At 50.8% G+C, this 13,855-nt stretch overlaps 1 protein-coding gene across 3 annotated transcripts in view; it reads left to right on the top strand.

Moving 5' to 3' along the window:
• The window catches only part of EPS15L1 (epidermal growth factor receptor pathway substrate 15 like 1), a 94,474-nt gene that overhangs the window by 27,832 nt on the left and 52,787 nt on the right, over positions 1–13,855 (top strand). For all 3 annotated transcript variants that reach the window (XM_034657979.1, XM_034657978.1, XM_034657980.1), the window contains exons 7-10: positions 1,623–1,748; positions 5,260–5,319; positions 8,479–8,712; positions 13,527–13,684. In XM_034657979.1, coding sequence (XP_034513870.1) covers positions 1,623–1,748; positions 5,260–5,319; positions 8,479–8,712; positions 13,527–13,684 — 578 coding nt within the window. The remainder of the gene's footprint in view (positions 1–1,622; positions 1,749–5,259; positions 5,320–8,478; positions 8,713–13,526; positions 13,685–13,855) is intronic.

Below are 13,855 nucleotides of genomic sequence, written 5' to 3'. Positions count from 1 at the left end.
GTGGTAAAGTATATGTGACATGAAGTTCACCATCTTGACCATTTTTAAAAAATATTTATTTATTTTAGAGAAAATGCGCGTATGCCCACGCACACACGTATAGATGTACACACGCATAGAGGGGAGGGGCAGGGGAGAGAGAATTTCAAGCAGACACTGTGTTGAGCAGGGAGCCCAACGCAGGGCTTGATCCCTCAACCCTGAGATCATGACCTGAGCCAAAACCGAGAGTCAGACACTCATCCGACTGAGCCACCCATCTTGACCATTTTTTTTTAATAATAATTTTTTATTATATTATATTAGTCACCATACAGTACATCCCTAGTTTTTGATGTAATGTTCCATGCTTCATTACTTGCGTATAACACCCAGTGCACCACGCAATACGTGCCCTCTTTACTACCCATCACCGTCCTGTCCCATCCCCCACCCCTCCCCTCTGAAGCCCTCAGTTTGTTTCCCAGAGTCCACAGTCTCTCGTTCATCTTGACCATTTTTAAGCATATAGTTCAGTAGCGTTAGGTACATTCACTGTTGTGCAGCAATCTCCACCATCCATCTCTAGAACTTTCTCATTGCTCCAGACTGAAACTCTGTCTCCATTAAACACTAACACCCCCCTCCCCTCCCGCCCCAGCCCCTGGCGCCCACCAGTCTACTTGTCCCTGAGAATATGACTCCTCTAGGGACCTCATAGAAGTGGAATCATACAGTACCTGTCCTTTGGTGTCTGGCTTATTTCAATCAGCATGAGGTCCTCAGGGTTCATCTGTGTTGTAGCCTGGGTCCAAATCTCCTGTTTTTGAGGCTGAAGAATATTCCATTGTGTGGATGCCCCACATTTTGGTTATCCATTCTGTCGACGGACGCTTGTGAGGGTTTCTTAGTGCTCCCTGTGGCTCCAGGTCGTGGGCAGAGCAGGTGGTGAGGGGTCTGCCACCCCCTGGGTCCAGTCACTGTGGGTTTCGTTTCCGGAGGAGGGCAGACTGCCCCTGTGCAGACCCGCCTCACCGACGGCCCCTTTGACACGCCACCCGCATTTCATATTTCACAGTGGCTGTAGCTGCTACTCTGCGTTGTAGGTCCTGTTCAGACCTCTCTGTTTATGGGGAGCTTTTATCGTTTATTTTTTTACTCTGAGAGGACTTCCTGTTCTTAAAGTTGATTTTGATAATTGGTTGCTTAAGTCTTTGGTTTATTTTTATTTTTGGTTCTTGAGCTCTTTTAGTTCCATAGGTTGATACCCAGATTTAGATGTTAGTCTTACCAAAACCCCATTCACACTTGCATCTTTCTCGTCCTAGTTCGCTCCTAGGAGGGAGGTAGGAGCGATCTTTGTCTCCCAGGCAGCCCCTGTGGTGGAGAGCAAGGCCCACGGCCAGGTCCTGTCTCCCATTGACCTTGGCTGCCAGGTTCATAGCTGCCAGGTTCATAGTTGTCAGGGAGCTCTTTCCTTCAGGGCAGATGTTCACTCTGGAACTGCTGTAAGACATCCTGTGCTTTTAGGGAGGCCAGTGGCAGGTCCTTGCCTGTTTTTATTCAGCTTCGGGTCAGAGCTCATTTTAGAGTCTCCCAAAGGCACCCTTTTTTTACTCACTCAGGCCATTTTTTCCAACTAGGTAGAAGAAAAGGCAAAGTTCGACGGAATTTTTGAAAGCCTCTTACCCATCAATGGTTTGCTCTCTGGAGACAAAGTCAAGCCAGTCCTCATGAACTCAAAGCTGCCTCTTGATGTCCTGGGCCGGGTAAGTGGTTCTCTCACATCCTGCACTGCTGCTAACTTCCATCCGCCCCAAGCTTGCTCTCCACGCACATGAATGAGGCTTTACACACGGCCATGCACCGTTGGGGCCTTTGTAAGAGCCGATGCGCATGGAGAACTTGCTATGATCAAGTTGGCTCAGGGCCCCGTAGATGTAGCTCACAGATGCTCTCTAGCCTGTGTGGGCCCATTGCACGCCTGGGGAGGCAGCCTCAGAAGCGAACTTGCTGCCCAGGGCCCAAAGACAGTCAGAGGTGAGATTTGAACCCAGACCTGGGATTTCCCCTACTCTGTGTGCTTCTTGGGAGAAGTACGGGAGTGTATGTCTAGAACTCTTTGCTTCTTTTCTATTTTCTTTTTAAAGATTTATTTATTTATTTTAGAGAAAGAGAGCCCATGAGCGTGAGAGGCAGAGAGAGAGGGGGAGAGAATCTCAAGCAGACTCTGCACCAAGTGTGGAGCCCAATACGGGGCTCGGTCAGACCTGAGCTGACGCCAAGAGTTGGATGCCTGTGCCACCCAGGCACCCCTCTTTTCTATTTTTAATTACTTTTTTCTGGCTATGAGCTTAAGGTAAAGGTACTTTAAATTTGCAAGTTTAGAAAAATTTTTATGCGTTTCTTAAAAAAAAAAAAGCCCTTAGTTTTGTTCCTATTAAATACAAGGTTTTTAGATACAGCTTTCTATTCCAGACTACCTTCCCTCCAGTGAGGTTTGCATCATGGCCCCGTGTATTTGCTCTGTCCACAAAGCCCAGTTCCACAAGGCCGTCCGTACTGAGTTTCCTACTTCGCACTAAGAAGGGACGGATGTTGTCATCTGTATGGATTGGATCACAGCGACATGGCAGGCACAGGCCCAGAGCAGGGGACTGAGCATAGTCCCTGCTGCCCCAGGCGACACCTGGGGGTCTAGCTCACGACATTTAGTAGAACTTTTGGGAAAGGTGCAAATTCTTGTCCCTTGGATTCACCTAATAAAGTTTCTGTTTGTGGACTCTGACCCATTTGATAGGACCCAGGTAGAGCCCATCTTAATACTTTGTTTTGAAAGAAGCCTGCTGAGAAAGTGGACTCTCTCAGATCCCTTTGTGTAGGCGGAGCTCTGTGATGGGGACCAAGCGTCTTCACAGGGCATGAGTTCGAATCACAGCGGGATGGGGCGACCCTGGCCTGCACATTGTGTGCGTTTTTTTAGCAGTCCTTGCAGAATAGCTGACAACTGGATGTAATCATATTCTAGAGCGAGATCCTGAACAAGACAGAGAGGCTGACAGAGGTGGAGTGTGCTTCATTAGAAAGGGCACTGTGGCTGGAAGGGGCGCATGCTGCAGATCTGCCCGGGCTCCAGGTCTTGTGGCACACGGGTCACTTCTCACCTGCTGTGCTCGCCTTCCCTCCTTTTCTGCACACGCGAGCCTTATGTGCACCCATTCAAGCATGTACATTTTCATCCGCGTCCATGCAGCCATGCACGCACTTATCCCTACCCGCGCACGCACGTGTTCATGACTGTGCACCCATCCATCTGTGCTCCCGTCTCTCCGTGATGCACACGTCAGTGCACTCGTGCATCCGTACATTCGTGCTTGGGTTCATTTGTCTGTGCTTCTGTGCACCAGCCATCCATTTAGTCATTCAGGAAGTTTGGAGTCTGCTCCGGGCCAGGCCTTGCTCTGAGCACCGGGAAGATGAGGATGAAATTAGATGTAGTCCAGGAGGTCAAATAAATAAATAATGGTTAAGATCATAATATTTATCGTATTTATTGAGGGCTTACTAAATGCCAAGCCCCGTTAGAGCACTTTGCATGAATGAAGTCCTTCAGGACTTGGAACTGCCTTGTTATGGATGATGTCCCTTCCGTTTTCTAGATGAGGAAAAGGGGGGCTTCAGAGTGGCCAGTATGCTTCTCGGGGTCTCATAGAGAGGGGAATGAGGCCCTAGGTGGTCTCCAGAGTCCTCATTCTTCCCTGGTGACCCCCTACTGCCCATTGCCTCCCTGATAGTTGTGGTTCTGCCCGGTGAGGACAGTGGCAGAGGGGGCACAGGGCAGGCAGGGAACGCTTCCCAGAGTAGGCATTTCTGGGTCGTGTCCTCCAGAGTGAAGAGATGGGTGGCTGACGATGGGACAGGAAGGCCAGGCTCATGACCGCATGAGCAGAGGTGTGCTGGGGAGGGCTGGTGTTCTTACAAGGTACTTCTCCCCCAGGGATGTTCAGCAGTATCTGGAGACTGTTCTGGTTGTCCCACCTCGGTCGGGTGTTGTTGGCATCGGTGGGTGGAGGCCGGGGACACTGCTCAACACCATGCGGTGCCCAGGTCAGCCCCACCACAGAGGGTGACTCAGTCCCGATTGTCAGTGGTGCTGAGGTGGAGAGGCCCTGGGTAGGGAGAGGCGCGGAGCCAGAAAGTCTTGTTCCAGTCCTAGTTCCCCGAGCAAGTGCCGTATCTTTGGAAAAGTTACTCTTTGTGAACCTCTGTTTCCTAAATTGAAGCCGGAGGCATAAAACATTCAGCCTGATGCAGAATGCCTCTGAAAGGGCATCTCTGTGCTTGAAGGGACTGTGAACGGTTTGGGCTCCCTAGAGATCAAGGTGGAGTCCCTGGAAGCTGGGCTGCAGTGCAGGGACCTGCGTAGGGCACAGAGGGCTCCATGTGCCAGTCTAGGGCTGGCTCAGAGTGTATTCTAGAACAGTCCCCGTGGTAACCCTTTGGAAAGGGTTAGAGGCAAAGAGGCCAGCTGGAGGCTGTGGCCTCTGTGGCATATTGGAGAGGCCCAAGTCAAGGACAGCAGCAGGGCTGGGGAGGAGGACCTGCACATGAGAAATGTCCCTGGGCTGATGTCACTCATGACTGACCTGAGAGGGAACCAGCACGTGAAGCACCACGCTTGGACACTAAAGTGTCTGCTTAGCTCTGGGCACTGGCAGTGTGCCCAGCATTGCCTGATGCAGGCTGGCCTGCTGGTTGGGGGTGGGGCTGACTTAGGTCAGGAAGCTGGTGCTTTGATTGTACCTTAGAAAATCTGACACCTGGCCTTTGACCCAGAGTAGGAACCTGGACCTGCCTGCCTCATCCTCAAGGTGCTAGGTGGGCCAGGCATCCTTGGTGGCACCACCCACCAGTGGTAAACACACACCCACGGCCCTGCACAGGGCGAATGGCGGAGGCTTGTGTTCAGAGCAACACCTGTGCTGAAACCAAAACATCTTTTCTATCTAAGAACTCCTTGTAAGAGGGTAAAGAAAAAACCAAGGTGGACATGGTTATAATTATGATCATTTGTTAGAGAAGATGAACGTAATATAACAAAAAGGATCTTGGAATTGACGATGCTTCCTCAGCTGGTAGATTTTCAGAGAACCCAGTGACTGGTTCTCAGATGCATTGTGATTGCCTCGTCTTAACCCTGCTATGCACCGAGCACTCAGAATCTGAGTTCCGGCCCGCATGCTTCCCTCCCCAGTTAGCCTTGCTCTCTTTCCCTTGCAGGTCTGGGACCTCAGTGACATCGACAAGGATGGGCACCTGGACAGAGATGAGTTTGCTGTGGTAGGCCCCTGCTGTGACTCTCTTTTCCCACTCTGCTGAGGAGGGAAATGTTTCTCGAATCGTGTTTGTTTTTTTTTTTCCTTCTGATTTTTAAAAAGTGTTTATTTTGATATACTTTGGATTTAAAGAAAAGTGACAGTAATACAGAGAATCCTTTTGAATACCCTTCAGTCACATTCCCCAGTGATACTATGTTACCACATTGCTTTATCCTCCTCCCTCCCTCTCTCGCCGTGTGTGTGTGTGTGTGTGTGTGTGTGTGTGTGTGTGTGTATACACACCTAAAATTTTCCTTTGAGCCATTTTGGAGTTAGTTGCAGACACCATACCTTTTTGCCCTAGAATACTTGAGTGTGTATTTCCTAAAACCAAGGAATTCTCTTATATACCCAGTGTCTAGTTCAAAATCAGGAAATTAACACTGGCATTGTCTAATTTATCATAGTATCTATTATGTGTCTTATCGTATAGTTTCTACATTAATATGTCGCTCTGTATTATCAAAGGATATTATTCAGACCTTGGCAGTTGTCCCCAAACGTCCTTTGCAGCAGGGAAGTTCCAGCCTCCTGTGTTACATTCTGCAGCTCCGTTTGTCTCTGTCTCATGGGCATTTTGAATAGTGCAGGCCAGCAGTTTGTAGAGTGTCCCTCAGCTTGGGGATATCGGCTGTTTCCTCATGATTCCTCATGTTTCCAGGTCATGCACTTGTGTAGGGCAGGACCCCACTGAGGTGATGCTTGTTTCTCTTGGGGTCTGTGCCGTTGGCTGGACCAGTGATACTTACCCCGTGTTGTCGACATGGTATCAACCTTGATTGCGGTCGGTGGAGGCTGCAGGTTTTTTCCTGCAGCGTCACTCTCTCCCTGCGTGCTCAGTCTCTTGTGGGAGACACGTGGGGACTGGACTCCACATTACTCCCCACCTCTCACCTGCTAGTTCTCAAGCCCTCCCAGGATTGAGTGAGGATTATGGTGGTTGCAGGACGAGTTTCTAATTCTGGCACTTCTTGCATGTTTTCTAGTTAGCCTTCTGCTATAAGGAGCTTGTATCAGAGTGGAGTCAGGGCTGCATCCTGTGTTCATGGTTTATAATCTTTTAGTGGCATGATTTATTTTGCCCTTTGGGAGCTCCTCCCAGCTGGCTCCTTTGTCCTTTGGTCACATCATTGTCTGAGCACTTGCTTCCTTTGGCATAGTGGGATGCTCCCAGCTCCTCCGGTGTATTTCTTGCCCCAGCCCTGTTTCTCCAGGGAGCCCCGGTTCCATGTAGTGGAGAATGATGTGAGAAACCAGGATGTGGGCTCTGGGGGTGCTCAGTGCCCCTGGGGTGCCACTCCTTTCAGGACCTTCAGTAGACAGAGCTGGAAGTACATGTATGTGTGGATGTGCCCAGCAGGTGCCCCAAGGCACCACCGTCTGCTTTCAGGTCTGCTTATGTCCGTGCCAGAGCCCTGGCACTCCTGCCCTCTTCTCCTTTTAATGGCGGTGGTGTGTCTGTGTGTTGATCAGGGCTCTCCTGTCCTACGGGCTGCCTTCCCATGCAGCTGCTCCCTCCACACCCCTGTAGCTCCCCACCTTCCTGTTCAGCTGCCCAGCAGCCAGGCTTATGTCCTCGCAGGCCAGCCCTCCTCACCCTGGGCCTGTGTCATTCTTTCTCTCTTCTCATTGCTCCCTTCCCTCCACCTCACATCTTTGATCTTTCCCATTCATGGGATTTATTCACTCACCTTGTTTTCTTATATCTCAAGCGAAGTAGAACAAAGCAGCTTCTTATAGTTAGGGGCAGTGTGTTTTAGTTTTATTTTTTTAAGATTTGTTTGTATATTTATTAGAGAGAGAGCACATGTACACAAGGGAGTGAGCATGAGTAGGGGCAGGGGGAGAGGGAGAGAGAGAATTTCAAGCAGACCCCACACTGAGCCCAGAGTCCAGCGCAGGGCTGGATCTCACGACCCTGAGATCAGAACCTGAGCCAAAATCAGGGGTCAGGCACTCAACTGACTGAGCCATCCCAGGTGCCCCTATTATTATTTTTCTACTGTGGTAAAATATATAGAAGATAAAATTTACCATCATAACCATTTTTAAGTGGGTGATTCAGTGGCATTAATACTTTCACATGGCTGTGCAGCTGTCACCACCGCCCATCTCCAGGACCCTTCATCCTGCAAAACTGAAACCCTGTCCCCATTGAACACTGGCTTCCCCATCCCCCAGTCCCTCATTATTTAGTTTTTGTATTTCCTCTGACTGCATTGGACTTGAGGTGTGTGTATCGTTGAACTGGTCTTGGGGTGATCCCCAGGAATGGTTTGGCGGGCCCAGAGTGAACCCGGGCACGTCCCCTTCTCTTCTCAGGAGCCCTGCATTTCCATTCTTGTTTTGTTTTTATCATGTCCCATCATTTCAGCCGAGATTTATATTGTTCTGTAAATGGGTCTTAAAATTGTGTCATTTGGGTTTCTTTTCATCACTCGCTGGGTTTAACATTCTGTAGTGTTTTTAAGTGATGGTAAATTTTACCTATGTTAGCGATCTGGTCTGTAGTCACATAGCAGCTTAAGGAATATTTTTAAGTGGGAAGGGTTTTAATGTTGGTTCGATTTTTGTGACTTTTTTTTTCTCTTTTGGAGAGAGGCGGGGTGGGGAGGGGCAGAGGGAAGACGGAGAGAGAGATTCTTAAGCAGGCTCCACGCCCAGCGTGGACATGACCCCAGTTGAAATCAGAGTCACCAGGGACCCCTGGTTTTGTTACACTTTAAAATGCACTTAAATCTTCGTATTAGACAGTTTCTTTCCTCTGCGTGCCTGAAGCAGGAAGTACACATGGTCGCGGAGTATCTTTAGACTTCCAAATTCCAATACCTGGAGGCTCACCAGCCCTGGAGCTGTGTGGTAAAGGGACATGTGTGAAGTCTGGCATGATTGAATTCCTTTTGGGCTCATGTTGGTCTTACGTGATTAAACACATCTTGGAAAAATGATGCATCGGAAGAGAACACATCAGGAAAGGCTTATTTTTTACACTGTTCAGCTTGGAAGTGACCTCGAAAAGAGCAGTCTCTGTCCTGTCACTGCAGTCCTGGAAAGAGCTGCCCTTTCCTCGCCCATGGCCTGCGGCTGGCCACCTGAATGTAATTCTCTTTCGCATTCAAAGGCGATGCACCTGGTGTACCGAGCCCTCGAGAAGGAACCTGTGCCCTCTGTCCTGCCCCCATCCCTCATCCCACCTTCCAAGAGGAAGAAGACGGTGTTCCCAGGCGCTGTGCCTGTGCTGCCTGCCAGCCCCCCGCCGAAAGACAGCCTGCGCTCCACACCTTCCCACGGCAGCGTCAGCAGCCTGAACAGCACGGGAAGCTTATCTCCCAAACACAGCATCAAGCAAACACAGGTACGGGGCCCTCTGTGTGCGGCTGCTTCTCAGAGCCGCCATGTGCACCTGTAAAGTCCCAGCCAGGTGTTCCTTGGGAGCAAGTTAATTTGGGACCCCGCCCGGAAAGTTAACATGTGTGAATATGGTTTTTATTTTTTATTATTTATTTTTAAAAAATATTTTTAAAATATTTTATTTATTTGTCAGAGAGAGCACAGGGGGAGCAGCAGGCAGAGGGAGAAGCAGACTCCCCACTGAGCAAGGAGCCTGATGTGGGGCTTGATCCCAGGACCCTGGGATCATGACCTGAACCGAAAGCAGACACTTAACCAACTGAGCCACCCAGGCGTCCCCATGATTACGGTTTTTTTAAAACAATATTTATGGTCGGTATCTTCGTCCGTTTGAGTATAATGGAGTACGATAGACTAGGTGACTGTGACAAGCATTTATTTCTCACAGAAAATCTGGAGGCTGGGAAGTCAGATCCAGGCACTGGCAGATTCAGTGTCTGATGAGACCCTGATTCCGGGTTCACAGATGGTTTTTTCGCCATGTCTTCACGTGGTGCAAAGGACGAGGGAGCTCTCTGGGGCTTTTCTATGGGGGCAGTGATCTCATTCATGGAGCTCCACCCTCATGACCTAATCACCTGCCAAACGCCCCACTTCCCAATGCCATCACATTGGGGCTAGGGTTTTAACATATGAATTCTGGGGTGGGGGCACAAACATCAAGTCGAGTCTGTAGCTACAGGGAGGGATTCCAAGTTACTTTTCTCATTCATTTGCACACAAATACCACCCTCCCTCAGACACACTAAGCTTCCTCCCACCTCTGTCTCTCTTCTCTTGTCCCTGTCCCTCCTGCCTCAGGAAGTGCCTCTGCTGGGCAGGTGCATTCCCAGATCATACCCCAGCACTTGGCATCATGAGGCCTTGCTCACATGGGACACCTTAGCAGGAAGCTTGGGCGTGACCACAGCCACTGTGCCCTGGGCTCTGTCCACCCTGCGTTCTAGATTTCCCATGCCTGGCCTGTTACGTAGTTAGTTATGGTCATCTGTCTCTTCTTCCCACATCCCTCCACTTTACCTTCATGAGAGCAGAGTTAGTTCTTGGTTATAATCTCAGTGTCAGAGCAATCTCAGGTACTCTGATGCTCGGTAAACATGAGGAGTGTCAGGTGAGCAAGGGAGGCATCCGTGTCTTGTTAGGAAGACAGCGTGGGGGCTCTGACTCCTAGCAGGCAGCGTCTTACGTATCAAAAAGACCTTTCTTGTTCTGGCAAATGTAGCACACCATAAAGGGCTCTTTTATAAAAAGGCACCTTTGAGGTGACCTAAAACATGCAAGAATGTGACATCCTGAGTTCCATCCTGAGTCATGCTTTGTGTTCTGTCCCATTTGTGGCTTCAAAGGGCAAGCAGTACAGGTGACGTTAAGAGGGCCAGCCGGCTTTGCCATGCAGGTTCGGATATGAGTAGAAATGGGAAACCATCTTGTGTTGGTCTTGGCCTGGCAGTAAGTGACACTGTCTGCTAGGAATGCCTGTGGCGCTCACTTGGGCCCCTGTGACTTATGGTGAGCACCCCCCCACACACTTCCCAGATAGAGCAAATGTCTTTGCAGCTCTTGTGAGAATTGTAGAATGCACCTCAGCAACAACGATCAGGAAAATTTGCGAAACTAAGGTCGATGACTCACAAGTCCTGCAGAGTGCAAGTCACACCGGGGCCACCACAGCAAGGCCAGGGCTAGAGAGCAAGCTCGGGCACGGGGCTCTGCCTTTTTGGGGTGGAGCATGGGGGCCTAGGGTGTCTCGGGTTCACTCTTTACTGGTGAGTTTAAAACATAAGAGTGGGAATGAAAGCATGGGAAGGGAAAAGTGGGGTCACTCAGGTGGCCAGTTATTGAGGCCACCCTGGCTTTCCCAGGGGACTGTCATGGGCCGGCCTGGCTCTTTCCCTAGTTGTGTGGCTAGCGATGTGTTCATCTGAGTTGGGTATTTTTGAAGTGGGTGCCTTAGCAATCAACAGCTTAAGGACAGGCACTTAAATTACAATCAGAAGACGAATTGTCAGGCACTTAACGCTTCAGAAATATGTGATCAGATGGTGATTCTCTTCATGTGACATACTTGTAAAGTTAAGCATTCTGCTTAATGTTGGTGGGGAGGGGGGCGGCTCATTTCCCAGGAGCTTGCCGCACCGTAGAGCGAGGGTTCTCTCAGAGAGGGTCGAGGTGGGTTGGTTGGGGAGGAGAGGTGCTTGCACAGCCTCCGTCACTGCCCCGGCCGCATGGAGAGGCACAGGCAACAGGGCTTCCCCTCTGGTTGGTGGGTGTCAGTTAATAAGCCCAGTGTTCAGATGGCCCAGTCTGGGCATCTTCACCAGCTCAGCAGCCCCCCAGCCGTGCCCCACACTTCCTGGGGATGCCACAGTGACCATGGGACTGGCCTCTGCCCTCCTTAGGGGGATAGACAGTAAGCATATCAATAAACTAAGGAAAGTTAAATAGCTATGAGAAGCAGAACAGGGCCTGGCCCGGAAGTATTGGGGTGAGGAGAGGGGTGTGCTCCTGTAGATGGGGTCAGCTGGAGGGTCACTAAGGAGGTGAGAGCTGATACCCGAATGACAAAAAGCCATCAGAGGACTAGCCTGTGCCAAGGCTCTCTAGTGGGGACCTCTAGAAACAGGAAGAAGGGTGGGATGGAGTCAGAGAGGGGGCCAAGGCTGGTAACTTAGATCTGCATGAGCTGTTCTTATTAAGCACTGTAGGTTAGGTTAGTGTTGACGGCTTTTGCTGACAAGGAAGCAAGTGGGGTCAAGGTTGCTGGCAGGTGCAGATTGACTAGCCTGGTAACCCCTGTCCATGATGAACTGGTGCCCCTTCCCAGATCCTGGGAGCACACTGCTGATTGCAACTAGACCTGTTTTACCAGGGACCTCTGTCTGGCTAGGGGTGGGAAGAAGTGGGTGCATTCCCTTACCCAAGGATGGGGGCAGCTGGTGGAGCCACAGACATGAGAGCAAGCAGTTCTGGGAACCCACAGTCACCATGCCATTCCCTCCCCCACTTCTCTCATTGCCAGCCTAGGGCCACCAGGTCCTGTCATCACAGCCAGCTGTGGGTGCAGCCCCTTTCAGCCACCAGGCTCTCTTCCTATTTACTGGGGGCCTGTGGCTACTAAGGCAGCCTTAAACCCAGCCCTTTCTGGGAGACCCAGCTGCGAGGAGAAGGCTGTCCCATGTTGGATTTGTAGTGAAGTAGGCTTCTGAGTGTTGCTGTCAATATACTCTGAGACCCCAGAAATCAGACAGCAAGCTCATTTTTTGTGCACGTTGAATGTTAGGATTTTTGTCATCCCAGAGTTGTAATATCTTGGGACTTGTGCAGCATAGAAACCGTTGTCTCTTTCAACGTAGCTTGTCTGATCTGCTCAGGTTTCTTGGCCTCTGAGGTTTAGCTTACAGGAGCCGCTGGACATAAAGACAGCAAGCCTCTTCTTCGTTAGAGATCCTTTATGTGCATCTTTATGTCTACTCTGAGGTGGCCTACAAAATTCACATAACGTGACAAGTAAAGTGCAGGAGGTCTCTCTCGTTATCTGAACTCCTGCTGCCTAAGCCCCTGCTGTTTGAATTTGGTCCATAGATTCTGATAAATCCTTGCTGGACTAACTCATTACTCCCTATCCAGAATCCTGGAACTAAAATGATCCGGGCAACATGGTGTCCCTTGCTTCCCACCCTTGCTTTCTGGATTCCCATTGCTCGCATCAGGATCATGCTGGATTTGGATAATTGAGGGAGACCTGTTCAGAAAGAGCGGCCGAGGAAAAGCGTTTCTAGAAAAAGGGGCAGAGGTGCAGTGGAACTGGGCTTAATGAGTATGCCAAAGGTCAGAGGTGACATGTTCAGAATTAGCAGCTGAAGGGGCCCTGATGCCCCTATATTAGGAGGTGCATGGGCCCTGATGGCCACTCGGTGGCATTTGCCCTCTCATGTAGACCTGAGCAGGCAGCGGGGGAGGTCACACATGCAACAGGTGGCCAAGCCCTGTTGCTGCCGAAATGGCACTATCCGGGGCTCACAGATAGTCTTAGCTCCATCTACCGGGGCAGTGCCCTTGAGGGTGGTGGGGCCCTTGCAGATGGCAGGCATGTTCATCTGGGGCCCCAGGTCCCCTGCCAGCACCCGAGGGCTCTGGGCACCTGTCCATCCAGCAGACAGTTTTCACATCTGCCTCATTCATTCCCCGTCATTGTCGGGTGTGCACTGATACCTCATGGGGACACTGCTGTGTCACGGGGAATGGAGTCAGGGGCGAAGGACAGAGTATAGAATCCTGAACAGTGGGCACAAGAACTCTGGCAGCTGCAGAGAAGTGTTCGCAGGCAGAGGACGAGAGGACCAGGAAGGCTGGCGTGGGAGCGGGGCTGGTTGGTTCTCAGGAGACTGTCCTTCTATTGTGGGCCGTCAGGAGGGTCTTGCCTGGCATACTTGGACCCCCTTGTGGAAGGAGGTCATCAGCTTCCTTTCGAGCCCCTTCAGCCTGCTGGGTCTTTACCTCCCTGTAAATACGAGGAGGAGGGGGATCTGCGATGGGGTGGGAGAGGCTGACTGAGTGGTGTTCACTGCTCTCAGCCTCGGTTTCCCCACTTAGAGAATGGGGCTCCTGTCTGCCCTCTTGGTTCATGGAGTCGTTCTACCCACATGCACGGAGAAGCGCTTTAATAGTCCTCCTGTCAGGAGCGCATGGAAGCGCTTTAATAGTATGTGTTTATGGTGATGAGAAGCTAGAGACCAACCATTTTGAAACCCCTTTCAGCCAACCGTGAGCTGGGTGGTGCCGGTTGCAGATAAGATGCGATTTGACGAGATATTTCTGAAGACCGACCTGGACCTGGATGGCTATGTGAGTGGCCAGGAGGTGAAGGAGATCTTCATGCACTCGGGCCTCACCCAAAACCTTCTAGCACACATTTGGTAAGGACGGGTAGCTGGACGTCAGCTCATCCGGGCCTCCTGTGTGGAGGTCATGGCTATGGGAGGGTCTGAGGGGCCCCGAGGATGAGAGGCTTGTGCTTAAGGAAGGGCGAGTGGCTGTCAGGGTGTGGCGGTCAGGGGCACCTGTCCAGCGCTGCAGCAGGCCTCCAC

Source organism: Ailuropoda melanoleuca, chromosome 4, assembly GCF_002007445.2.
Source record: "Ailuropoda melanoleuca isolate Jingjing chromosome 4, ASM200744v2, whole genome shotgun sequence".
NCBI classification, from domain to species: Eukaryota; Metazoa; Chordata; class Mammalia; order Carnivora; family Ursidae; genus Ailuropoda; species Ailuropoda melanoleuca.
Note: the sequence above shows the minus strand (reverse complement) of the source record. Positions and strands in the feature narration are given on the sequence as shown.